The 26,492-nt window shown below is 44.2% G+C and overlaps 1 protein-coding gene across 9 annotated transcripts in view; it reads right to left on the bottom strand.

Moving 5' to 3' along the window:
* RNF220 (ring finger protein 220) overlaps positions 1-26,492 on the bottom strand; it is a 216,099-nt gene that overhangs the window by 13,690 nt on the left and 175,917 nt on the right. For all 9 annotated transcript variants that reach the window (XM_063165965.1, XM_063165969.1, XM_063165962.1 and 6 more), the window contains 4 exons: positions 17,158-17,254; positions 16,090-16,176; positions 14,738-14,793; positions 12,959-13,037 (listed from right to left, as the gene is read on the bottom strand). In XM_063165965.1, coding sequence (XP_063022035.1) covers positions 12,959-13,037; positions 14,738-14,793; positions 16,090-16,176; positions 17,158-17,254 — 319 coding nt within the window. The remainder of the gene's footprint in view (positions 1-12,958; positions 13,038-14,737; positions 14,794-16,089; positions 16,177-17,157; positions 17,255-26,492) is intronic.

The following is a 26,492-nucleotide window of genomic DNA, read 5'->3' as shown; positions in this document are numbered from 1 at the left end:
AATACTGAGGCTAAATTTGACTTCATGGAGTCCATTTCTCCTTCTGCATGCACAAGGGAACTGGAGGTGTAAAGGCAGTGTGTGTGACTCCTGCCCAAAGCAGGTGGCAAGTAGAACCTCAACCCTTGCTAAATTCTCCTTTTACCATCTGTGGAGCTGGCTGCTCTCCTCAGATGGGTGCAGCAACTCAGAAAGGAAAGGGAAAAGTTGATTCTTTGAGCAGATACAAACAAACGTCCATTCATCCCCAGTCCCAACCCAGTAACAGTCAAAATTTGAAAACGAAAAATTTGCCACTGTAACAACTAGAGAAGATAGAAAATGGTTTGTTTATAGAAACCTAAACAGCTGACCCCCATTGGCCAATTTCGGAAAGACTCTGAGATAATCGCACCTGTCCAGTAATAAACGAATGAATCAGAAAGGGAGGCTGAATAGAGGTATAAGCAATAATGCTCAGAGGCTGCCTGATACAATGGCCAATCAATAGGAGGGCTGTAGATCAGGGTGCTAGTTAGCTGGAAAATTACCACACCGCTGCGTGCGTCACGCTGTAGGGATCCTGGACAATCAATGTGGGAGGTATTGATTTAGTTATTATCACTTCATACGCTCCAGACATTGTTAAATATACATTTATTAACAAGACTGGGGTGCATTGGTAAGAGAGGGAGCTTTAGCCACTGAGATACCTCCCAGCACTGATCAAAGCTCAGCTATGACAGAATTTAAACTCCATGTACTTCCTGCCAAGCCAGCCCACAGGACAAATCCTGACGCACAGCACAATGCTGAAGACACAGCTCCTACTTCACATGAGAGATAGGAGTTTTGGCTCTAACTGAACATTTTGCACTTGAGATTTCAGGAAAACCTCTCGGAGCAGCAGCAACAAGGGATGTGGCAGCCAAGGGTCAACCCAAAGCGAGCGATAATTGCATGGTTACTTCGGAAAAGCTGGAGGAAATGAGGTCAAGGGAAATAGGGAGAACATTAGTAAATAAAGGAAACTGAAACTACCTCCAGGGATGGAATAAAGACGAGAGTCACTTCCCATGTGTCTGGCTCCCGTGGTGGCCAGCGCACTTGGGACACATGCCATTCCATTTAGTGTCATTTTACCGTCAACCTGCCGCTTGTATCCTAAAGATAAGCATCGCTTAGGAGCAACTCTTCCTGCAGCAGCAATCTTGGGAACTCCCTCAGGATTCCCTCTTGTGTGTGCACCTTGTTTGCGCCTGCCTGGACACAGCTGGGAGCAGCCTTGGGCAGAATTTTTACAGGGTAGCGCCAGGGTGGAGCGAGGGTCAGAAAGCCAAGTGCCATGGACAGGGGAAGGCTGTGTACAAGCTTCCCTGCCAAGTGAGGCAGAGGGAATTACGGGGAAGGAATTGGCTCTCTGCTTTGCCTTGACCTCATGCTGGATGCAAGAGGACTCTTAACAATTTTGCGCCTCAGCGCTCTGATTTGACGTGTTTGGATAACGTCATTTATCAGCCTCCAGGGAGACCTGCTGAGCACAACTGCTGCCAAGAGCTATACCTTGAGCCTCAGCGCTCATGCTTCTCCAGCAGGTGTGAGGGGCCTCCCCAGTACCTGAACTGTCCTCTCTGGCTGAGGATGTATCAAGAGGGCACCTCCATTGAGGAGTACAGACTGCTGTGACAACACCACACACAGCGAGCCTGAGTGAGAATGCTTATACAAGAGCAAAAACAGGAAGGGAGGGATCCTTGTGGGAGAAGTTGGGTCCTGTACTTCTCCCTGGACTTTGTGGTTAAGTTTTCCACACCTTGGCAGCCACAGCTGAAGATGCTGGGTATCAGGAAGTCTGGGCAGACTGCATGTGATAATTTTCAGTCTTTGCGCCCAATGCACATTTTTCCACTACTCACAGCATTTTCCCTTCAGCACTGAAAATAAGAACACTTTCTTTCTCTGAGAAAATCCTTGCTTTGTTCAGGTACAAGGCCAGAAGAAGTGCACAGAAACACAATGGCAGAGGAAAAAGGACCTATCTGTAGCTTTGAGCAGCAATCGCCTCCTGAGAAATCTCTCCCAGAAAATGGCCACCCCCCTCTTTGCTAAAAAACTTAAACCCAAACACTGGTTATTTGTTAAACATTAGCATGCATGTGATCTTTGTTTCTCCAAATTAAATCGAGCAATTCCTACCCGCTGTCCCAGTGGGCAATCACAAGCAATTCCGTTAATTAAATTATCTCTGATTCTGCAGCTCTGGAATCTCTCAATTGACTAAGTCTGTGCTTTATCATCAACAAAATACTGGACCAAAAAGGAAACAAAAAAATGCTGATGTCAGTGTGATTGGCCTTGGTTAACCCTTCCCAGCTGGTATTTAGGGCTGCTCAAGAAACTGCTGTACTGGAGCAAGCCCAAGAGTGAGAGCCTTGTACCACAAATACCAGTAGCAGCTGTTCACTTTTGTTTCCTTTTCACTGTACATAAAAACACAAACACCACACTGTCCCTTGCATCCAGCATCCTGCCTATTTGGGAGCCACAGAAAGATGCAAACTGTTAGCTGCTGAGCAAGCAGGAAAACACCTCAAAGAAGCCCCTGCAAATACCCCATCCACATCTTATCCAGATCGCATTTGATGTATCCTGCTGTTGAGGAGTCTCCATAAAACATTCCCCTTTGGTTTATTTCAACTGGATATAAATTTTCCTTTCTTCATAAATGGCTACACTGTACACAGCATTCCATAAATTTTTACAATTCCACTGTTTGTATGTACCTTGTAAAAAACACTTAGCACTGATTAAATGCACCACCAATAAAATTTCATGGGCTACTTTTGACACTTGATATTTTGACCTTCTCTCTTCCTCATACATTTATTTTTGCTCTCCTCTGCCTGTAAACACAGACTGTCAGAGAGGAAAATGTACAGTACCACTGACATACCTGAAAGTGATGTATTTATTTTTAAACAAAGCCTTTATCCTCCCTTGTCCAAAGTGGAGAACCCAGCAGAACATACATGCCACCTCCCTGCACCAAGGGCAGAGGTCATGTCACTAGCAGCTTACACATCATAAATATTAGAAACAGACTGGTCGATGCTTTGAAGGCAAAGTCAAGCTAAAGTAAAATTCCTGGAGCAGAGAAATTGCCCCAGGCCATATCCAACCTCAGCTGTAGATGACAATTATCATAACCACTGCTACACTGCAGGAGAGAAAGCCTGATGCAGTCCTTGCTTTGTGGGGCACAAATCTTCAAGACTCGATAAAACGACCCCAACATCAGTGCACAATCATGCAATTGCCAGCCTTCTCTCATAGCCAATTTACATCTGGGTGAGAGGGCAACTCTTTCAGAGAAGAGACCCTGTTTTATTAGCCTGTAACATGCTGAGCACAGCTCTGTGACACCCAGGAGCACTGCAGAATGGCAGAGCACAGTGACACTGTCTCAGCTCTCACTCATACAATGTCTTACACACTACTCCCTCACTACCTGAGTTTCAAACACTAACTATAAACACACCTATATTTCTTGGGATAAGAACTGCTTTCATTTTCAATCTGATGAAATAATCTGCACCCACTTTCAATTTAGCAAGCATTATCTGCAGCAAGTATGAGAGCTAAAGATACAGGGAGTTTATTTTGGCAGATGTGGGTGAGCAGCACTGAAGTCAGTGGGAGATTCAGACTGAAAGGACTTTTACACTGACTGGAGTGCAAGAACATAAAACTGAAAAAGCCCCTTTGCTACTAACAAGCAAAACACTTAAACTGACATACAAGTTTTTAAAAAGAAAAGTGACAGGTGGCTTTAAAAGAAAACAGACACAGCTCAGGCATTTTCAGTATCTTAAGTCTCTGGAAGAAGCCCAGCATCAGGCACTGGTGGCAGATTGACTGTGAATCACCCCACAACATGTGGGCTACCAGACTGGCGCAATGTACTGAGATTTTATTTCACTAGATGAGCTGGTTATAGCAGAAGGGGCTTGCATGCCTTGATGTAGAAAACTGCCCAGCAAAGCTGTTTACAGAAAAGCCATGTCAAATCACACCAAGTGAAGTTTAGACCCTCTAAAGGGTCTGCAACACTGCCAATGCTAAAAGCAAATCTCCTGGCAAGACATCAACGTTTTAGGAGTTGGCTTCCCCTTTATTTAGCTAAAAATCTCATTTATTGGGTTTATTTGTTTTTAGACTAACCTCCTTTAAAGAGGCTGACTTATAATCCTGTAAAACGTTGTCACATGTATTGAGGAAATTGGCAAGGATGCTAATTTATTGTCCTCTAGGAAAAAAAAAGCCCTCTTTCCTTGATTAATGTATGTTTTTGTATTGTAAGATATTAAAGAATGTTGCTTCACCTGTGATTATAGAGAATAGTTTACTCTGGCAAAGTGCCCTGGCTTCTGGTTGCCAAGTTATGAATAATGCAATGTTCCCCATTCTAATTTCCGTGTTCTAAGTTGTGAATTTGGAGCAGGGTGCATGCAAGGGCACACACACACGACTCCGAGGCGCTCTCAGTCACGGGCGCCTCTATTTTATACTTGCTTGCACAACTTGTTAATACTGGCATTTGCTTGCCAAATTCAGAGTTTGCTTCTCACTAATTTCATCTTGATGCAAACCAAAAAGGTTGTCTCTTTTTTTCCCCACAGAGGAATTATTTCTCTTACACTTGCATGCACCGTCGCAATACCACTGAGGGGAGCTTACCACTGCAAGAAGGCGTTTTAAGCTGCATTTAGTAGGGACTTGGGTAAAGATTCCCTGAAGAATTTAATGACAGAAGAATTAATTTTGCTTTCACATCTCCCCCGCCTCCATAACACAGAACTCAACAATGTCTTTACAGAAGCAGGAAGTAAATTCAGGCGCTGGCGCTTTCTCTTCCCTTTTTTTGGCCCATGTTTTGCTGGGACACATGTGCCCAGCCCCAATCAAAACAGAGACAGATGGCACCGCTGATCATTCAGAATGGAAGGAGCCTCGGAGTCAGCATGTTTAGATGCATTTGTAGGGCTATGCAGTATCCACTGGCCACTGGGACTGATTTAAAAAGGCGGCGAGTGAAAGTCTGAGCTTGCGCCAAAATTTTAAATGTGCCATTTGAGCAATTATGGTTCGACATGAAATCTGGGAGAAAGAATGCATAGGTCATTCTGATTAGATTTAGAGACTATGTTCCCCGTTCCAAAGAGAAAATAAATGCAATCCCATTGCTTCACTGGAGCAGCTTTGGTGATAAAGAAAAAAGCCATGCTGTGGAAAAGTGGTTTGCTGCAGCAAGGTTCTGTAGAGACAGCACAGGCTGAATCAGAAAATGATTCTCTAAACAATGTTCCTAAAGAGAAATAATGACTCATCTAATGTGTTAATATCTCTATTCACTTTTCAAACATACCCTTCTTCCTGGAGATCCCAACTGTATTTCTAACAGATCTGTGAAAGTGCATTGTGGTCTCTATCTTAATACAAGCCAGGGCCACAAAAGACAGGAGGTGGAAATGGAAAATGCAGCTCCTCTCCTTGCTGAGGCACGCGGGCTAAAGGTTCCAGCCTACGGACACTTGCCTCCATCCACAAGTAAACATGTTTGGATTATGACCAAGCTCCATGTATAGCTAGGCAGGTCTATTTTTCTACTGGAAGACTTATGGCAGATGTAACTTGTCATCTTACTGTGGCCTGGAGCTGGTCTGGGATTATTGGTAGCTTTGGCTGGACGATCAGGGCACAAAATTATAAAACAGCCATGAAATGAAAGAGGAATAGCAAATTCCTATGGCTGAAAGTTGCTCAGGAGGTTGGACATGCAGCTGAGTCTTGCAGCCAGCCTCTGTGAGCAATTAAATAAATGTCTCCTACTCCCATGGCCCCCATCCAAATGCCTGAAATAAACAGGAAATATCTATGCTACTACAGCAGCACTTGGATTCATCTATAGCCTTTTAAGGGCTTTACTGTGGAGGTGATATGCTTTCCAGAACCTCCATTCATGACTGCTGATTGGAGGCACCCAAGGGCAGTGCGATAACACATCCTCCAGACAGCTTCCTACAACTGCTGCTGCCGCCCTAGAACTTTTACACTGCGGCTGTTTCCTTTACAGGGAAAGAAAGGAGCAGAATTAGCATCATTTAAGGTAATCGTGCCTTCAAAAAGAAACACAAGGCTATTAAAGGAGGCCAGGGCACATCAGTATCATATAACCAACTGTGGTCCCAGAGCTAGAAAAGGAAACCAGCAGAGCAGTGGAAGGACAGGTCATGAGCTGGCTATCTGAGGGAAAAGCAGGAATACTTATGCAAATGTGTAGGAAACAACAGCTTTTTGCAGCCAAATCATCAAAAATGAAGAAAAAAGATAATGGAGAAACAGGATGAAGTGCCTGTAGCAGTGGGGTGTAAGGTTAGGAAAAGCACTGACACTGAAGTGAGGACAGAAAATCAACATGGATATTAAAGTACTTTAATTATATTACTTGCTATTACTTTGCTTCTGTAAAGGCAGTGCTGGGTTCTGTGTTACAGAGGCAAAGAAGATGTGAAAGCACAATGAATTCTTCTGTCATTGAATTCCTTGGGAAATCTTTACCAAGCTCCAACTAAATGTGACTTAACACTCCTTGTTGCAGCAGTAAGCACCCCTCAGTGATCCTGCAACTGTGCATGCAAGTGTAAGAGAAATAATTACCCACTCTACAGTTGTCCCAGACATGGTTTAATGAGAACTAACAAAACCGGTCCTTTTTAAAGTACTATTTTGTATTTATACTTACTAACTGTAGCCCAAGAAATGCATAAACTACCAAGAGCTGTAATTACAACCATCCTGTTGTCAATACAGCAGCTGGCACAGCACAAACACTTACTGAGTCCTGCCACAACAGTTAGTGAGTGCCAAGGAAAGCAGTAGCCCTGTCACCATCAGCAAACAGCCGGCTTGTGCAGCCAGGGCTGCCCTTCAGCAGATGCAGGGGAGAGACAGAAAACTAGCAGAGGATAGGGCACAACATGGTCCCTCTTCTGCTCTTCAAAAGAACATTTTCATCCAAACAGGGAGTGCAGCCTACATAAAGATAATTGTTACTTTTCTCTTGAGAGCATCTGGGCGCCACACAAACATTTCCTAAAAAAAAAAATAGTATCACTCCCTGACTCTTAATTCTTGCAGCATAGCTAAGGGATGTGAAAAAAGAGTCACATCTTTACATCTTTAAAGTATTTTCAGAAGGAACATGGCAAGACCCACAATGCTCCATCAGAGACAATGTTAAACAAAACAGGCTAATTTTAGGGACGACTCCTCTGACAAGCTGCTCACACATCTAAGGGCAGAATTCATCTGCTAGAAGGCAGCTGTTTGTGTTTTATAAGCTAAAGTTTCTCTTACCTATGGAATAACTCCAATATTTCACAGGGAATCATCATCCATCTAACTGAAGTACCCTCTAACAGACCATCAGCTTCATATCCCCTTTGAAATAGCACAGCTGAGCACTTGCTGGGCCACGATTTATTTTTTACCTTCTAAGACATCTTGGTAACTCTATAGCTCAATAGTGACAGTCGAATTTCACACTGCGATAGCCCCCCATCGATTTTTCATTCCCAGGAAGCAACTCTACAAATTAAAGTTAACAGCATTTCTGAAACTACGAAAAGAAAAAAGAAAAGAAGGGGCAGGCAAAGAGACATAAATTACAAGATGCCTAAACCACACCCCCAATGTAGGATTAAAATTCCATCCTGGGTTTTTCACTAGTTATGCAGGGATGCAGAACCTACTGCCCCTGAAGCCAGAAGACCCCTTGGGTTTGCAGATGCTTCAGCTTTAAAACATCACAGGTTCAACAGAAACAAGTCTCTTCCTATATGAAGATGTCAAAATCTATAGAAAACTGCCTCAAGGCATGAAATTAGACCAAACCTTTGGACAACACCGCACTAAACAGAGATACCACCTGCCCCCAGGTCTGAGCTTGTACAGTCACAGGCTGCTTCACTGAGCTTTGTTAATCACTGGCCAGTGAAGAACCGGACACTGATGCAAGTTCAGTTTGCACAGTGGTTATAATGTTTGAGACCATTATTGGCACGTGCAACTTCTCTCCAACAGTTAAAAGAGGGAGCAGAATAAAGAAACACAGCCAAGCACTCTGCTCTCCACTGTCACATCCCAGAGGAAGAAGTAATGCCAAAGCCTCACTTCATAAAGAAATGAAGCATCTTTCTCCATACCCTTTCAGCACTAACACCAGTATGCAGTACAAATACAGTATTACATACTACTGGAATTACTCAAAAGGAGTAAAACCTAATAAAGATAAAAATCTGGACACAAGCAGCACAGCCCAGCAGCTTTCTCAGCCTTTGACAATCCCACACTTCAGTTCAATGTCCCGAATCCTCTCCCAAGTTCATGTGGGCTGTTCTGGTACTGAACCCACCAGCAGCATCATGCTCTCGGCTCAGCAGAGCACAAAGGGTTAGTTCATTTATGACTCAAGTTAATTTTTTAATTCTGTCTTTGCTATGAGATGTTCCTGTCTCCCATCAAAGCCTATAAATGGTGCGACACTGTGGAGAAGGGCTGGGTATCGCTTATCCTATGGTGTGAATTCTCAACAGCTTCTGTTTTCTCTGACATACCAGCTTCAGGTGCTATGAAAGGGCTCCTTCCCTTTCAGGCCTCTGCTAATTCTCTGGCTTCACACTCTGCTCCTGCCTGGATGGGTCTGCTTGGGAGCAGGGTCTCCCCAACACCCCAACAGACACTGCTACCTCCCTGACTGCTCCCACATGCCTGTCTCTGTGCACAAGGACCCCAATCTAAACTTTGCTTAATTTTAACTGATGCTCCTCCTTGAGCTGCTGTGCCAGAGCCCCTCCAGAGCCAACATTTTCAAACAGCTGGACTGGAAAGTGGTGAGGTGGGAGGGAAGGGGAAGAAAGAAGAGACAAGAGAAATAAAACAAATACAATTGCTTTTTGTCTCTAAAACCCTCTTTTTAACCCAACAAGCGTCTCATCCAATGAAGCATGATAAGCATGAAGTGTTATATAAAGAAGATAATTATAAAGGGATTTAATGCTTGGCAGGGTTGTATTGCAAGGTTCAGAGCAGAGATAGCACACTCACTTAAACAGCCTTGTGTCCGGGTTTGGTATTATGCGGGCAGCGTGGCTGGGGCCAAGCAGAATCAGAAACAAGATTTGTTTTTAAAAAAAAAAAAAAAAAAGCACAGCCCCCTTCCCAGCGAGGATGGCAGTTTCAGTCCCACCTCCTTCCACTTCTGTCCCATCCCTGATTAATGATGTTGTCTGCCTGATTTATGACCCACCCCAACAGATTAGAGTTTCCCTCTTCAACCTCCCCCCCCTTTCACCCCTCCCAGAAGGCACAGCCACACTCCGTTGGAAATATTAGAGAATTATTAAATAAACATTCATACGTCATGTCTCTTCCCATACTGAGCTCATCGTAGTCAATGCTCAGCGGCCGGGCCCTGTTTGCTTTGGGGCTGACACCAAACAGCTGGAGTGATTCATGGAGAGGCTGGCTACAATGCTCTGTGCCATACATCATGCTCGCAGCGCTCCCTGCCCCGGCGGAGATAAACTGATCAACCACAACGGGCTGGAATGAATTTATGACAACACAAAATTGAGGAAAACAAATGGGAGGTGACCCAGTGGGCCACTAACCCAGACTCTCTCGCTGGCCTGCAATCTAGTCTTGTAGCAGAAAGCAAAATTGAACATTGGCACTCTGAATTAAGATGCTGGCTTTTAACCCCGGGGAACCTCTGTTTCAAAATGGCACCAGACCCTCACAAGGCAGGGAGAAAGACTTTTTTGTGGGGAAGGTGGTTTTTGCAGCTCTCTGCGAGCAGCACTTCTGCTGAGAGTCCGACGTTCAGTGGAGGCCATCAGGGAGGGTGCCTGGGCAATTAGGGACCAGCTGCTCTCTGAGCAAAGCTGCATCTCGAGCTGAGGTAAAGGAGCATCGCACCAGCTGAGCTCTGCCTTGGCAATGGCTGGGGTCTTCAGCAGACAAGCAGGGCTCAGATAGTGTGATGCTCCTTCATCTCTCTTCAAGAGCCTTCAGCACTCCAGTGTCTCTTCCAGACATCTCACATTGGCAAGATTAAAAAAGCTCAGCACTGAGACACCTCACAGTGTTGGGAAGGAGAGCTGGGACAGCACCATGTCTCCCACTACCCCTGGCTGCCACCTGAAATTCAACACTACACAAATGAGATCAACTTGTCCAAGTTACTGATGATCTGGCACAGCAGAAGGAGCAGAGCAAAAAAACACAGACTTACCCCAAACCCCATCTAGCTGTTCTACATGCAAGAAACTCTCCCACAAAACCCCATGTTTAGATTAATTTAAACCTGCTCAAGTGAAGAAATTCAGCTGCGTGCCAAAAGGAGAACTGCTCAGTGTACTGTATTAATGGATTAAAAACCAAACAAAACTACACTAGTTTCTTTGCCCGGACTTATTTTTGGAAGAGGGGAGGAAGGAACGCCATTCTTATGAGAGAAGGATCAATAGGCAGATCACTGCTAACTCTATTAGCCCCTGCTCTAAACAGAGAGCACAGCTGACACAGGTGCTAAGCCATGTGCTTCTGGACAATTTTAAAAATGCTAATCAGATGCTACACAAGGTTTAACATGCCAATCAATAATGTTCAGATTTAAAGGCAAAACCTGAAGTTACAAACAATGGACTAAAGTGATGCTGCCAAAAACTTCCTGTAAGCACCACCCAAAACAAGAAAAATGAAACCAATTTAGCTCCAGATTAAGAAACAGGAACTAGAGATGAATCAATTTAGCCTGTTGGGCTAGGTTGCCATATATCATGGCTCAGCAGTGGAGTGGGAAGCAGCCAGACAGTGAGAAACCCTTCCCCCTCCTTTTCTGTAGGCTTCTAGCTCTGATCCCTGTTATCAATTAATTTAACAGAACCCCTCTACACAGACAAGCACACAGAGAATTCAGACTCCTTAAATGGCAGGACAGAAACTATTTATCACACATGAATCTCAAAGGAAAGGAGAGAGAGGGAAAAAAAAGGTAGCTAGGAATTCTCCACCTGAAACACTGTCTTGTTTTCTGAACCTCGGTGAAATAAACTACCTTAAACAAAAAGGTCCCTCTGCTACTTTCAAAAATTAACATTATTGGAAAGACTGAACAAGACATTTGAGGAATTTCTTGTAATTCCTTTTAGTCTTTACTGACTTTTAGCAGCACTGAAGCTTTAGCAGGCAAGGTTATTGCAGAGCAAGGTGTGTGTGAATAGACACACACACACACACTTGCTCTCCTCACGTCACAGCAGTGTTAGCGTGGGAGTTGTTTGGAAAGGATTCTGGGACCCTTCAAAAGGTGCAAGCTAAAGCCTCTTTGATCAGATTATTAAAGCTATGTCAATTTTATCACTTGAGCTCAAGTGTTCTGGAAAATGTCAAATCCTTTCAGCTCCTACAGTTTAAAGATTTTCAATAGGAGTGGATCTGGGAGGATGGAGGGCTGCTGCACTGACAGGCAGGAGGCCCAAAGGGAAGGCAAGCAGCAGCTGAGACAGAGGCTGACAGATTAGGGCAGAAGGGATGAGTCCTTGCCACCAAGACAGCATGCAATGGCTGGCTCACTCGAAGGACAAAGCTGGTTCTGCATTGACCTGCAGGCTCCCAGACTCAGTAGTCCTTGGCCAAAGTCTGCTAAGGAGAAGCCATCGAATGGCAGACAGCCAACATTTGGGACCAACTAACAAAAAGGGCTTGTAGAAAGGAAAGAGCCGAGACAGCAAAGCAGTGTTAAAGTTCCCTCTACAGCAGAGAGCTTCCCCAGTTAACTCTCATTGTGAACACATACTCTGCCAGGCTGCCTGAACTGTCAGAGACCCAAAAATGTGCCAGGGACGCAACCTCTTAGGTCAGGACCAGGGAGGAGAATGAACTACATGAAAATGACAACTTTCTGTAAAGTCAGCTTAATGCTACACCACTAGATTTTTCCCCATCCCAAACTATCAGTGGATGTCACCACAAATTGTAATATTTAAAACCCAGCATCACATTATTGCTTTCACTGCATTCAAGTTGTTTGGTCTCTCACTTGATCTTGGGGCAATGTTTTCTATCAGGCAATAATCAACTTAAAACACTAAGGCCCATCCCAGCTAATGCAGTCCACAGTAGCAGAGAACAGCCTGTAGTTTCCATCAAATTTGTCCAAGCAGTAAGTCACCCCAGTAGCACGTGGAATAAGGTTTAGAATAGAGGCTGTTACTCAAATGAGCAGTGCAGATAAATCCATTTATTTTTATTTCAGACTGCAGCACATTCAGTGAGCAGAAAGGGACAGGAAAGGAGATGCCTAGCAGTCCCTCCAATACTGTATATTAAAACACTGGGACTGAAACTTCGCAATCACTGAAAGGGTTGCAGGTAAAAAACTTCAAAACTGAGACATTATTTCTGTTAGGAACCATGCAAAGGCTCAATATAGATCTTAAGGAAAAAGAAATCCCCTCTGTGAGACTTCTTCCAAGTAACAGTGCTGCTAGGGGAAGATTCTCTTTTGTTGAGAGATGAAAGATGGAAGATAGAGAGAACAAGCATGGATCTATCTATTTACAAAATTTAAAAGAAAGCAATTTGCAGTGGAGAAGCCCTGTGGAAGCCAAATTCCATGTCACTGGGTACCTGGCCTCATAGATACCTGGTGGAGAACTCCCCACAAGCCCTCTGTTAACACAGCAGTGATGAGTGCTCCAAGTTCAGGCTTTGTGTTGCAGCACAATTTCCCCCTCTCAGTGGTAAAAGCTTCAAATATGCCTACCTTCAGATTACCACTGCTGCTGGGAGCACCAGATGGGACACTACGGCTCTTTAAAACAAGAAAAAGAGAAGCGACCCACTTCACACTCACTTTTCAATGTCACTGTTCTTACAGGTCTTCTGCATGGTCTCCTGTTTACTGCTTTCACCATTACTCGTTGAGGGCATTTCTGTGGAGGGAAGAACAGAAAAATTAGTAAGAAAACATGAAATCATTCCAATGAGCAAGTCACAGTTTCAGAGGGCCCCAATGAGCCACTTTCATGCCAGCTCTTGGTAAGAGATAGAGAAGTGACTGATGCTAAGTGTCCCTGTCTGGCAGGAAGGGCTTCCCTGGACAGTGTATTTCTATGATTCAGGGCCCAAAATACAACTGCTCTTCACAGTGATCTGACCCCTGCTGATGTACCCATTGTTTAAGCCAGGATTTAATTCAGAAGGGAAGATGCAGCTGCTACATGAAAGTGCTCTTCTAGAAAGGTGGATTTGGAGCAAATCCATCCAGCCCAGACCCTGCTCTCAGCCTCTCCCATTTGCTGAGACCTCACAGACACAAGTAGAGAAATATATACCAGGTAACCAGAATGACAGAACAGTCTGCTCATCATGGCTGCTCCCAGCACAGGAGAGGGTGTGAGACACCAGGTGGAGATGAGAAGATGAACCAGCCCCAGGGTTGTAGGTTCATCACCGTGAATTCAGGTAAAAGGTATGAAAAAAACAGCTCATAGCAAATGTCATCAGGGCTGCCTCCTCATCACCTCCACGGCTGTAGCTACTAAAGCTGATAATACCTACAAGCAAGTGCTTCTACATCACAGAAAATAAATGTGATTGCCTATCCCACAGAAGGAAATGCCTGCGATAGATATCCTATGTTCTCCATTTAACCATCATGCCCTTGGCAAAACTGGTTCTGCTCCCTTCCCCCACTCCCACTGGCAAGTAGTTATATCTTGTAGGTACTTTCAAGGCTGGGAATCAAATGCCCAAAGCATGACAGGAACAGAACAGGGAACAAAATCATTGGGACATGTCTCTTCAGGTCGCTGAGCTTCAGTTTCCTTCCTAAGGGAGCTGCAGCACACTGCCCAGCTCTGGAAATGGATTTGGCATCTACAGCTGGAAAGCGCCAGGTTTTATTATTCTCATATTTCCACTAGGTTGCTGCTTACACTTACAGTGCTGCTGGCATTGAATAAAAACCCCCAGCAGTCAGATGGGTTTAGCACTTCCCCCTTCCTTCTCAATCCAATGAGCTTTCAAGTGCTGTATGCAAAGGTACACATTCACATTAACTCCTTTGCTCTGGAGTCTCAACTACAGGTCATGAAATAGGACAGATCCTAGAGTTTCCACTCCTAAGGTGAAGGCTTCACAGTGGTAGGCTTTTCTTGCCATACAAAGGCCAGCAAGGACAAGATCTACCCAAAAGATAAAAGTCTTTAGCATATCCTCTAAAAGAAGGGAAGAAAAAGCAGTTGGAAAAAACTCAATAATAAATGCACCTGTGTAGTTTAAATATCCAGCAGATGAACACCACCACCACATTGTCAGGCTCTGCTGGCTCGCTCTGTAATACAGCAGTTTGCCTTCCAGTGGCGTGCCATCAAGTCAATGCAAACCCTATCTCACATCACCATCCCAGTTAAGGTGGCACTTTTGGGAACTTCCCAGCTGCCATTACTGACAATTAATTGTACTGTTAAGTTCCAAAAAGATAGTGTGGTTTTATGTGCATACCTACCTGATGACACTCTGCAAGAGTATCAGTAACTACCTCTCCTAAGTACTGGCAAGCAGAAGACATGGACTATCTACCTGCCCCCCTGCAGTACATAAATTAACAATTTACAATTTCAACACTCACCGTCACTGGCCCATTTAGAAAACTCTGGCGTTATTCGAGTACTTGGTGTGCCACCACTAAAAGAGAAAAGGATAACATGCAAAAGGTTGAATACAAACAATTTTGTTGCTCAGGAAAAGCTATGCCTTCCACCAACCACTCCTCTCTTAATACTTCTATCCATCAGTCTAGGTTTCAAAATGTGAGCAGCTGGCCAGCCAAAACACACGCTCATGCTTCGTGGCATCAGTGACACTACTGTATTTCTACAGAAACTCAACAGAATTTCAAAGTGCTTTTACAAGCAACATCACCTCTTGTGTTGTAGAGATGGGTAAACAAGCCCAGGAAATGTGCAAGGAAGGACCTTGTAAAAACAGCAAAACAATGTGCTAGGTGCAAGCCACATGAAGGGACTGGATCTCCTGGCCTCAGGCACTCAGGTATCTCACCAAGCCCTAAGTGTCTGTAGCCACTGATAACCAAGAATCCTCCTGCTACCACACCAGACTCCTAGCTGTGAGGGAGCTTCAGCATCTTTGTGGCCCTGCTTTTGGACTAGCATGGTTAGCAAAGTATTGACTGGACCAATGGTTTGGATCCAGTGGCAAATGCCACTTTTCTATGGAGTGAAACCTAATTTTGAAGTAGTGTTTGCGACAGGCTAAGCAGTAAGAAAATTTCATTTCACTGCTCTATCAATCACTTCAGCCTTGACCCCACAAGATCACTCAGTGAAAGAGATAGAGGGGTAATTTAAGTCCTGTTTTATGCAGGGCAGGGGGCTCAGAAAGCAATCCTAGCTCCCTGTTAAGGCTCAGTTTATTCGCCTGGAATGCTTCCCTGAGTGCCCTGAATGCTGGCTGCCTACATTCTCCACATATGTATGTGGGCAGAGCACACATCCTGCCCCAACCCACAGCTGAATACAGATGGATCAGTTTGCATGCCCCACAACAATTAATTTGATGCAATGAAGTCACACAAGGGATGCCAGACTCCTACAGTGCCAACCAAGATTCCAACAGCATCACACTGTACTGCTAAGAGCCACATTTGATCATGAAGCAAGATGGTGCATAAAGCCTTAGTCCAGCACAGTTTCCTTATCACCAGAACTCATCCTCTGTCCAGCACTGTTCAGGGCAAAGATGGCACTGGCAGGGCAGTGGGGTGGCTCAGAGAGGGTGAGTGTACAGGGAGGCTTTCCTAAGGCTGCACAGGTAGAAACAGAAACCCATCTGCTGGACTACGCTTCTTTGTAAGGCTCTTGTTGCAACCCTTGCACTCAAGTGAACAGGGTATTTTCCACAAACTGAGACTCCCCAAAAGAAATGAATGCACTAATTTAAAAAGGCAGAAATAATACTTACTTTAAAACAGCACCTCGGAGCGCTTCCCTTTCTTTGGCTTCACCTGGCTCTTCTCCAGTGCAAGGGATAATGTCTGCCTCTGTGTACCTGAGCACAAAGGGTTAAGGAAGATACAGTCCTGCTGCAGACAGTAGAAAGGCTTTTGAGATGGTTAGGACACTGTCTGGGATATAGAACAAATTAATTCCAACTGGGAACACCTTAAGAAATAGAGGGGTTGGTATCCGCAAAGGGGCCTGCTTTAAATTCTGGATTAAAGTTTTGTTTTAGTTGGAGAGAAACAGTAACACGATTCCACAGATTCTTGGAAAAGGAAAACTAGTTCCTGAACCCGTGCAAACTTAACCTGCAGAATTTGTGTTTGAAGTACAGAGTTCTTTTATCAGTGGAAGGCTGGAGCTTCAATCCTAAAGGCTGGTACAGATTTCAATAAAACCTAATTCTACAGCTGTACATTGCCCCTCATCACAGCTAAGGCAGTGTCTGTCTAATGCCCTTGCAGGAATTCTTCCTTGATGCCTATTACAACTGCTGTGGGGCAGAAGTCCGGTCACAGCTCTCCCAGAGCTGTGCCCAAAGAGCCTGCTCCCAGATGGAGAAGTTCTCAAAATCTGCCTTTAATGGTAGTTCTGCCCATGAACTGTGTAATGAAAGAGGAAAAAAAATAAATCAAATCTCGCAGAGTGGAAGGTGAATAGTGCTTACTGCACAAACCCCTTGAAAACAAAAGGGTGTCTTGTGGAGAATAAACTCAATTCCTACCCTTGAAGCAGGAAAAGCTATCCATATAGAACAAACCTAGATGTAGGCAACAGATTGTTTATGAAACAAAGAAACTCTAACTGATCCCTTGCAATGTCTCCTACAGACTTCAACCAGGTCTAGAGTAGTGCTGCATCAACAGCATGATCTCAAAGGGAGCAATGGGGAACCTCTCCTAGTTCAAATAACATGGTAACTGGAGAAGGCTGTGTCATTTCAGTAGGGCTGGACAAAGATTATCCCCAATTTCCTGGGGCAGGAGCACCTCTGGGTCCCCTCTCAGTAAGAGCCTTTCAAAAACGATACTGTGGTTTCCCGTACTCGAGTGTGTCGTCTCCATCCACATCCAGGTCAGCGTCGCTGTCCGGATTCTCCTTCCCGCTGCACATGATAAACCCAGACCCTGAAAGAGAATAAAACACATGGATGAGCATTTGAATTGGAAATGAAGTGCACCAGATCTCCCAAAAAAGGTGCTACAGCACCAGTTTGCAGGCTGTCCTTTACTAACAGCCTCATAAAAGGTGCCCTCTCCAAAGACAGCACAAGAACACTCACCGAAATGCTCTAACTTCCTAGATTTTATGCTCTAAATGCCCCCAACATTGAAAATGGAACATTCTCGACTTTTAGCTCTCCACATGAATTTTTTTAGAATTGGAGTCACTGTAAGGGTCTCTCTCAAAGGCAGAAAAAGCAATGAAACTTAACAGGAAAGACTTATTTTTCACAGAAGTAGTTAATGCAAAATCCACACTACTAGCAGGTAAGAGAAGGCCACAAGGATGTTCTGAATTACTTCTTAATTCAGATGCAGAGGGCAGGCAGAGGCTAAAATACAATTAGAAACAGCTCTTCAATTTTGAAATACATTTAGTCATGGCTTAGATTTTTAAAATTTAAAACATTTAAGAATAGCAAACCTGCTCCCACAAGAGGGGAAAAATCAGACTTTTCTCATTAACAGCTCCTCACACGCACTTACATGAGCAAATTGCAGTGCAACTCATCAAGAGTTCTGCTCTTCCAGCACAGGGGTGTCAGGCACACATCCAGTCCCAACTCCATCAGGAAGTAACCACTTACAGTTCCAGCTGAGGCTGACTGTGCATCAATTCCCAGTTTCCAACAATTTCTACATTTACTTTGGTCCCAAGCATTTTGTAAACTGTAACCAGGCTTCTTTTAATTTAATCTGCACAAACACCTACAAAGATGAATCTTCATATGGTATTTTCTGCCTAGGGTTTATTAATAGAAGAGAAACTATAGAAGGCATATTTACTCTTTATGAGAGCTAACACTGAATATGCTCTGTCCTGTTGACTGGATATTAAGCAAAGACCTGCTGAACTCTAAGGTGCTGGCTGCAAGGTCCCCATTTGTGTTCAATTTTGCAGCAGATCTAAGCTGTTTGGGTACATTAGCTGTGCAGATAGAAATGTACTCACTGCAGCTGCCTCCAGTATGTTCCTTCACTTAACACCCCTGTCCAGACAGCAGAGCTGGACACCTGGCTCAGGCAGAGGTGCCTGCTGGAGCCTGAAGCACCTGGCACATCCGAGGCTGGTGACCTAAGTCTATGGTAGACCAGGGAACATATCCCAACTGCAAAGATTGAAAGGGTAAGGTAGGTATTGCCTTGGCCTTGCACCAATGGCCCAAAAGGGCTATGGTCCTGTACTGCAATTATGGTTCTATAATAATGTTAGCCTGTATTCTGCATTTAGAAGCACTGAGTATTATATGCATGTCTGAAGAATGAGGACATTCCAAAGCTTTAGGAAATCTTTTTCAGGAATTCAGATGTCCGAGTCTGTTCACCCCACTAGGCTCTCACCAGCATACTTAACATCAGCCCAGAAGGGTGAACTGTATTTCTAATGGTCTGCATCTGTGCAGACAACAGGGCAAAGCAAAGGTCTCATTTCCAAGGATACCATGCAGACACAGCTCTTTACTGTCGCTCTCCAGGAACGGACGCTCTCACTGATTCATTAAGCCCCCAATAAAATTTGTTTATATGGATTTGATATTTCTCTACTCTGAATATCAAGAAGGTCCTTAACGAGTGACAACTGTAGCATGACAATGATTTCAAGACTAACCTTTCCCTAGAAGCATAAACTACCTTTTACCTCAAAGTAATTGCCAGCCTTAATTTTTAGCAGAGATAACACAACCAGCACCAAGCATGCAGCACCCATGTCTGTGCCAGGTACTGTGGGAGCCCTGCCTGTAGGTCAGCCCCATTGGTGTCACTGGGGCAGCCCTTTTCCAGCAGACCCCTTTCAGAGTGTTTCACATACTGGCTGAACACTGCCAGCCAACACAAGCCGCCTCCTCTTGCTGCAATGGCTCCTCTAGTAAATCTTGCCTCATTCAGTTCATCACAATGTTTGGGAGAAGATTTAGAGGGGTAAGAGAGACCTGTCAAAGAAGCTGCATAGTCTTTCAAAGCTGCTTTAAAAGTCAAGAGTGGGCGATGGGGTGGTAATTTATAGGCATGGCATTTAACCTGCAGTAACACCATCCCCTGCACCTGGCATTACTTTAGCCCATCACTTCTCAAAGGCCATAAACTTTGGACACACAGGTCTTCATTTTTCTTGTAGCTGTGGGAGACACAAATCATGCAAAGCTGGAGCTGTGACTTGGCCAGTCCCAGGGGGTGATCTGAACATTAGCCAGACAATGAATACTTGGAGCAAGTGCCTTGGTGGGGGGGAAGGTGGCCAAATGAGTGAACATAAGTGGGACCACCCCCCTTGTTACTGTCTCTGCAAGGATGCCAAGCACACAGCAGACATGCACCTTTCCATCAATTTTGTTTCCAAGTGACTCAAGCCAAATGGTGGTTTATGGCTAGAGCTTAAGATGAGAAGATCTGCTTACTACAATACAGTTTACAAATATTAAGGCACCTTGTCTTCAGAATCCTTGTGTCCTTGCTCTCAAGACCTTTGTATTTAAGAAAATCCCTTTTAAGTCTGGAAAGAAAATATTCCATAGCTTTGGCTGAATCTAGCTCTATTGCCTAGCTACACTGCCAGCAGACTACTATGCTTCCTGAACAGGGAGTGTACAAGGGGAGAGTTTGGATAGTATGTGTTCTGATGGCAAACACACACTGGGATGATCTGGGAGAGCCCTTCAGTCAGAGAGTGCACAGCAGAGAAGTTCATAGGTTAAAATGAGGGACAGGGGAAAGGTAAATTTTCTTTTCTGATCAAACAAGAACTCCCAGACTGACACCTAAAGGAGGTGCAATCAGGTGATCCAACTTTCAGTTTTTCACTTAATATGGGTTTTTTTTAATGTGACTAAGTGCAGTCTATTGCAACATCGTGAAAACCAATGACTTAGAAACTGTATGGTAAACAGAGTAACCTCTATGAATCCAAAAAATATTCTGAATATAAGTTGTGCTATCAGTTTTAGGACTCCAGAAGCTGCTTTAAATAAAAAGGAAAAACAAAAGCCACAAAACATGCTTCTGATGCGAATCAAAATATCCATAAATCCCAATACTGCTCCTGCACACAACAAAATACTAAAAAATGGGATGCAAAGTTTGGCCCTGCATCACCTGGGGAATGAAGGGCTTGCAACCAGCATCCTACAATACCTTTTCATTCTGCAGCAGGGATGGATTTTGAGGCCTGCTCCAGTGGGATCAGGTTTGGTGCCACAATTTCAACCTGACCCTCCTTGTCTAACTTCCTGGGGTTGCTTCCATGCACAAAGCCAGTGAAAACACCCACGCAGCTGTTCAAATATTTGACGTCTGAACTGCTTGACATTATTCATTCATCTCAGGCTCATTCAAACCAGATTTCTGGACAAGTGCAGTTATAAATGGATTAAGAAGACCACTAAATGCAAGGAAGGCCCAAAAGGATCACACCTGCTTCTCACTAACTCAGCCCAAATGTAAAGAGGGCTCACAACTTCCAGCTCCTGCTGGTGGTGTACACTGCCATCCAGGAGAAAGGAAAATGTGAAATGGAGTGCAGAGGACAAGAGCTTCCACAGGACCCCCAACCAGCTCCACTGGGGTGATTTGCAATTCAATAGTGTGCACTGAGAACAGGGAAGGGTTCCTCCAGCAAGGCTCTGCTTCTGAAGGTCACACAATAATTCACAGCCATCAGCAACACTGCCTAGAGTAGAGACCTCTAAAGCCAGTGTGTTATCCAGAGGTCAATGCTCGGGACCAGAACTTTATTCCCACGTGTTAACAAAGTGAAATCCCACAACTGAATGTTAACTTGTGAGCTTGACCCAGGAATTCATAAGAGATGTGATCTGTTATTCACAGAAGCAGCTCTGACTCTTAGGAGTCACCCAAGGCCTGAGGAATGTAATTCCACACATGAATTTGAAAATGCTGCTTTTAGATGAAAAAAGAACAAATCCAGTGCAGACTCTTTCCACACTTTTCTTGTCCCTTGTTGAGAATTTTTTGCTCTTGCTGTGCATTTGGTAGGAGGCAACCCCTTGTCATATGCTGCCAGCCCCAATACAATTAGCCTCCTGATGCTAAAGCAGCACAATTCTCTGACAGTCTTAATCCCAGCTGCCTCCTTAAGGACCAGACAAACAGGAGTCAACAGGCAGGTCAGACGCTGAGGCCATTAAGCAGAGAAAAAACCAAGTTACAGCTCTGTCTCCAATCCCCATTGCTCTTGTAGCCAGGTGCTCTGACAAGCAATTCCAGCACTGGTATTGAGTGGCACCTCTATAAACCCTGTGACAGTTTGGGAGACAAACTCGCCCATCAATCAGAATGTACCTATCAACATCACTTACCTAGCACTGTGTACACAGCTTTCTTTGCTTGGGCTGGTCTCAGAGCAGTCTGCCTGAGCACCAATTCTTGTTACTTTCTGAAAAATTTAGGTACTCTACACAAGCAACAGTGTTTCTGAAATACTGACTCAGAGGTCAGAAAAGCAGGAAAAATTCGATGCCCTGTAACTGCTGCCAACTTCAAGCACTGGCAGGCTCCAGGAATCAGCTGAGCTTGAAGGTAAAAACACTTCCCATTCTTTCCATGTACCTATTAATAATGTCTGTAGATAAATCTCACCAGAAATCCTTTCCTTCCCCTTCTTAGGGGAAGCAAATAAAATAAAAGCACTTTTCTTTCACTCAAGTTGTCCCCTATGCCCAAGCATCCTCTCTGACCTCTGCACTGCTTCTCAAATCTCACTTCCTTTATGCATTCCCCCTGATGAGTGGTCACCTGATCAACTCTCCAGTGAATGGCGGCCCAGGTTAAGATCAAGAGTTATTAACATGATATGTAAGCAGATTCACAGGACAGATAAAAGGACTTCACATTCAAGTACCTCCTTTTCTCCATCACACTCAGTAGCAGATGGTCCAAGTGACAACATATGCTGCTTCAGGTGCTGACAGCACTGCTCCTGCACAGGCACGAATGAGCTCACAGGGACACTGGCAGTCTTAGGGGCAGAGTGGTGAAGCAACCAGACCACTGCAGACCCAAACAACCCCAGCCTGATTCCCTGAGCACAGGCAGGAAAACACAGACCTACTGTGCCCCCCTCTGCTCCTCAACTCCTACCTAGGCAGATCACTTTTGGTGACCAGCTGTTCTATATACATTTAATTATATGTTTATATTTCATTATCACTCCAAAGCAAGCCAGGGAAGAAAACTAATATGTCGGTATTAAACTAAGATGTCAGTATTATTATTTGTACCACCATTGTCAATGCAGCTATGAGATACTGCTCATGCAGAGGATCAAACTCATCTGGACAACTAATATTTCTCCAGTTTGGCCCCAAGAAATGGGAGAGAGAGTGAGTGTGTGTGTGTGTGAGAGAGAGAGAGAGAGAGAGAGAGAGAGAGAGAGAGAGAGAGAGAGAGAGAGTAAAAATCTATACTGGAAATATTCTAGAAATCCCAAATTTTGCATGAATTCCATAAATGGGTCTAAATTCAAATCCATCTTAGAGGCCTAGAGCTCTACTGGGGCCTATTTTGGCTGGGAAGAGGCATTCATTCTGTTTGCAGGTAGCATACACGTGGCTCAAGAAAGAAGAAAAGCCTCCCATAAATCTCCAGAACTGCAGCCTTTGCTAATTACACTCCTTGCAGTGACCCCTTCTGCACAACCTCCCTTTCCAGCACGTTCACTCTATTTTCTTGTTGAAATGGCACTCGTTGCCTTCTTGGAGAGTAAAAACAAGGAAGGCAATAAAAGCAGTTTATGCAGACTCACGGCCAGGCCTCACATACTTCCAAGAATGGCTCTAAACTGGGTTTATTCCGTGATCTGCTGAAGTATCCCAAACTAATACTAAGAGGACAGGGTGGCATAGATGCCATTTTATTGTAAGAGACAACTGGGAAGACAGAGAAAGCCACTAAAAAGTCTTGAAAATGAGAGGAAAGCAAAGATGAGACCATGCTGAACACAGGTCTCTCTACAGATCCATAATGCCTCCCCAGCCTTATTTTTCAACAGTGAAATTGTTCCCACACGTTTTCCTAGCATCACCAGGGATAGAATAGTTCTGGTGATGTTCCCAGCCTGTTGCAGAAAAAAAACGACATTTAGAAGCCAAGAAAAGCTGCTTGCAAAACAAGAGTTTTGTTTCTCTGGAGCCAGATCCATTTAAAGCTAAATTTACCTGGAAAACTGACACCCAACTGTGTTGTTACAGCACACACCTGAAACAGCAGATGCATCCATCTGATGCTGTCCATTAGCTCCCACAGGGGCACAAATGGGCTGTCAGAGCCCTGACTGCTTACCAGCGTGGATGCTTACAGGGATCTTTGCTAACAGATCACAGAAACAGCTGCCTTTAAGGAAAGGGGCCATATAATTTTATGACCATTACCATAATTTTGCAGCAGCATGCTGAACAAAGGGCAGGCAAGCGCTGCTGTACAGGGTAAGAGCTGGCTGCTGCAAGGCTCAGGAAGAGGTTTCCCCACCCTTTGCAGCATTGAGGAATATTCCAGAGATGTCTTTTGCGCCTCCTGTAACTCATCAGGTACAGACTATGGCTGCAGAGGGGAAAACACATTCGGACCGGACCAAAGGTCTGATCGGGTTTAACAATTCATGGCTGCCTCCCAGAGCCTCATGCTGATGTGATACAGGAAGGTGAGAACAGCCTCATGTCTATCTCAAAGGCTGCTCTTCAAAACCTGGAGTTGAACTACAAAAGCAGCAGCAACAGCCATGGTCTCTGCAGCTACAGCTCGTTTTCCACAGTTAGGGAAAGGTGGATCTGAAAGGTTTTGTTCCCCTGGGGAGAGGGTGGAAACAAACAAAAAAGGAAGAGGGAGAATTAAAGTAATCTTGAATCACTAAGCAGATTCACATCACTGGATCAATAAGCACCACTGACAGGGATCACAGGAATGTCGCAACTTTGCCAATAATAAAGCAGCACAGCAGAGCTCGGAGGATGACTTTTCTAAGGCAGCCGAGCATGAAGCTGCAAGGCTGGTGAACAGCTGAATGTGACACCCTGGCTTACAGCAGGCTGCTGCCAGTGGCGGGGCTCAATGCAGTTTGCTTTAAATAATGATGAGCACAGAGATTGTATTCATGGGGGAAAGGCAACCAAGGACTGAGAAAACCAAAGGCTAAATTTCATAGGCCAAACACATGTGCTTTTCCTCCCAAACTAATTCTTTTCTAGGCTGGAAAGAAGAAAGAAAAATCAGTGCTAATTTAATCAATTGATCAGTCTATTGATTGCAAAACTGGAGCTGCTAGTTAGCCATGTGCTGTAATGCCCTCAACTCTGAAACCACAAAACAACCATTGATTTCTTCACTTCCAGCTCCAAAACAAGAAATAAAACCGGGCTTTCATGGAAAAACAACTTCCTTGTCCAGGGAGAAGACGCAAGCAAAGAAGAGAGGCCAGGACACAGGGACAGCCGCATCTTGCGAGGTTCAAACTGAAATTAGTTACAGATGCAGTCACAGTGTCTTGTGTAAACTCTATCGATTGGGTGGCTGACAGTCTTGGGAGCCTCCATAGTAGGACAATCAATCCGGCTGCAGTGTCACCTGCCACTTTGCTGAACAGTTGACAATGCAATTATCCAGTGTGGAGGCAGGGAGTTGGCGTGTGTCAAACGCAGTTAGGCACTTTCCGGGCACCACTCGATAATGCGCTGCACCGCCGCGCGCAGGAGGCGACACACGGAGACAGGAGCTGCTCAGAGCCACCGAGACCTGTGCTCCCTCCTTCCTTCAGGAACATCTCACTGTCCCCGACTTAACAACTGTATTCTAAAATGCTATTAAAATCACGTCAATCAACTATTGTGTGCTTAAAGCTCAAGCTTGACCTGAGTGTCCAAGAAGTAGGTTGCAGCTCTAGCAAAAACTGCACATCCTCGAGGGAAAAAAATTAAAAATTTATCAGATTACTATCTTAAAGCCTATGATTTTCAAAACAGACCAGTAGAAAACTGGATTGCAGAGCAACTAATGTCTGAGATCTACAAAACCTGAAGTTTAAAGGAACTGTCAACTGAAACTCAGTCTGCTTCAAAAAAGGAGTAGTTTCAGGTGCTCTACCTACTCCTTTACTCCCCCTGCTAATTTTCATGGTGTTACAACTGCATTTTCTGTTTTCTTTTTTCTCCCTTCCTTTCTCTAGGGAAGGGGTTAACAGACATCCCTTTTCATGCCCCAACTACAATATGTAATACTGGAAAAGGGAAAGAATTCCACTTCTTCCTGCAGAAAATCTTTTCCTAGTTAGAATGGCTGTTGGTGTTACATAAATCGACCACCAAGGTTTACTTGATTGTGCTCCTTTCAGCTAATGCATTCTAGCAGTTGGAACATAAAAATTAATTATTTTATTTTTGTATGCATTCAAGTTAACAAAAATGTACAATCAGCAATGAGAAATTTTAATGGCTATCTTCACCAATTTCTTTTTTTCCGGTTAAAATTATTTTTACTTTGCTAAGTCCCATTGATTACTTTGTGTTCCAAAATGAAGGAAATGGTGTTCCTTGAAGAATTATGTGAACTTCAAACACACATGACACTGGACATCAGTTACATAGCAGGTCATGCTGGCTTTTGTACATAAGGTGAGAGGTTTTTTTCTTCTTAAATCACATACTATTCTAATCTGTTTTTCTGGCTCACTAGAGCCAATTTATGATATTAATATACAGGACAATACTTAACAGATATTAATTAACCACAGAATCCTTCAAATTCTATATGCAGACACAAACTACAGAGAAAGAATCAGGTGCAGCCCATGTGATTACTGTATCTAGCACTATGCACACAGACTTTGTTAGCATTTTTAGGTCAACTATTACTTTATGGGCAAGTACTTGCTCTCAAAGGAGAGAGGTGCAAACGTTAAGAAGTGCTTGGGCTACTCCATCAGACAAATCCAAATTACTGTGCTGCTGCAACGGAGGGATTACCAGGATTACCACTTTTACACAAGGGCTGAGGTAAGGGACACAGGTGCTCTGGGGCTCAGCAGCCCTCTATAAGGGGCATAAGGCACAGACTAAGCACTTGAGAAACATGGAATTTATACATCTTGCCCACTTGGAAGCTTACAAATGGTAGAAGTGCCCAGCAGAAGGTAGCAACC

Source organism: Melospiza melodia, chromosome 11, assembly GCF_035770615.1.
Source record: "Melospiza melodia melodia isolate bMelMel2 chromosome 11, bMelMel2.pri, whole genome shotgun sequence".
NCBI lineage: Eukaryota > Metazoa > Chordata > Aves > Passeriformes > Passerellidae > Melospiza > Melospiza melodia.
The sequence above is the reverse complement of the archived record's forward strand: the minus strand, read 5'-3'. Positions and strand labels throughout refer to the sequence as shown.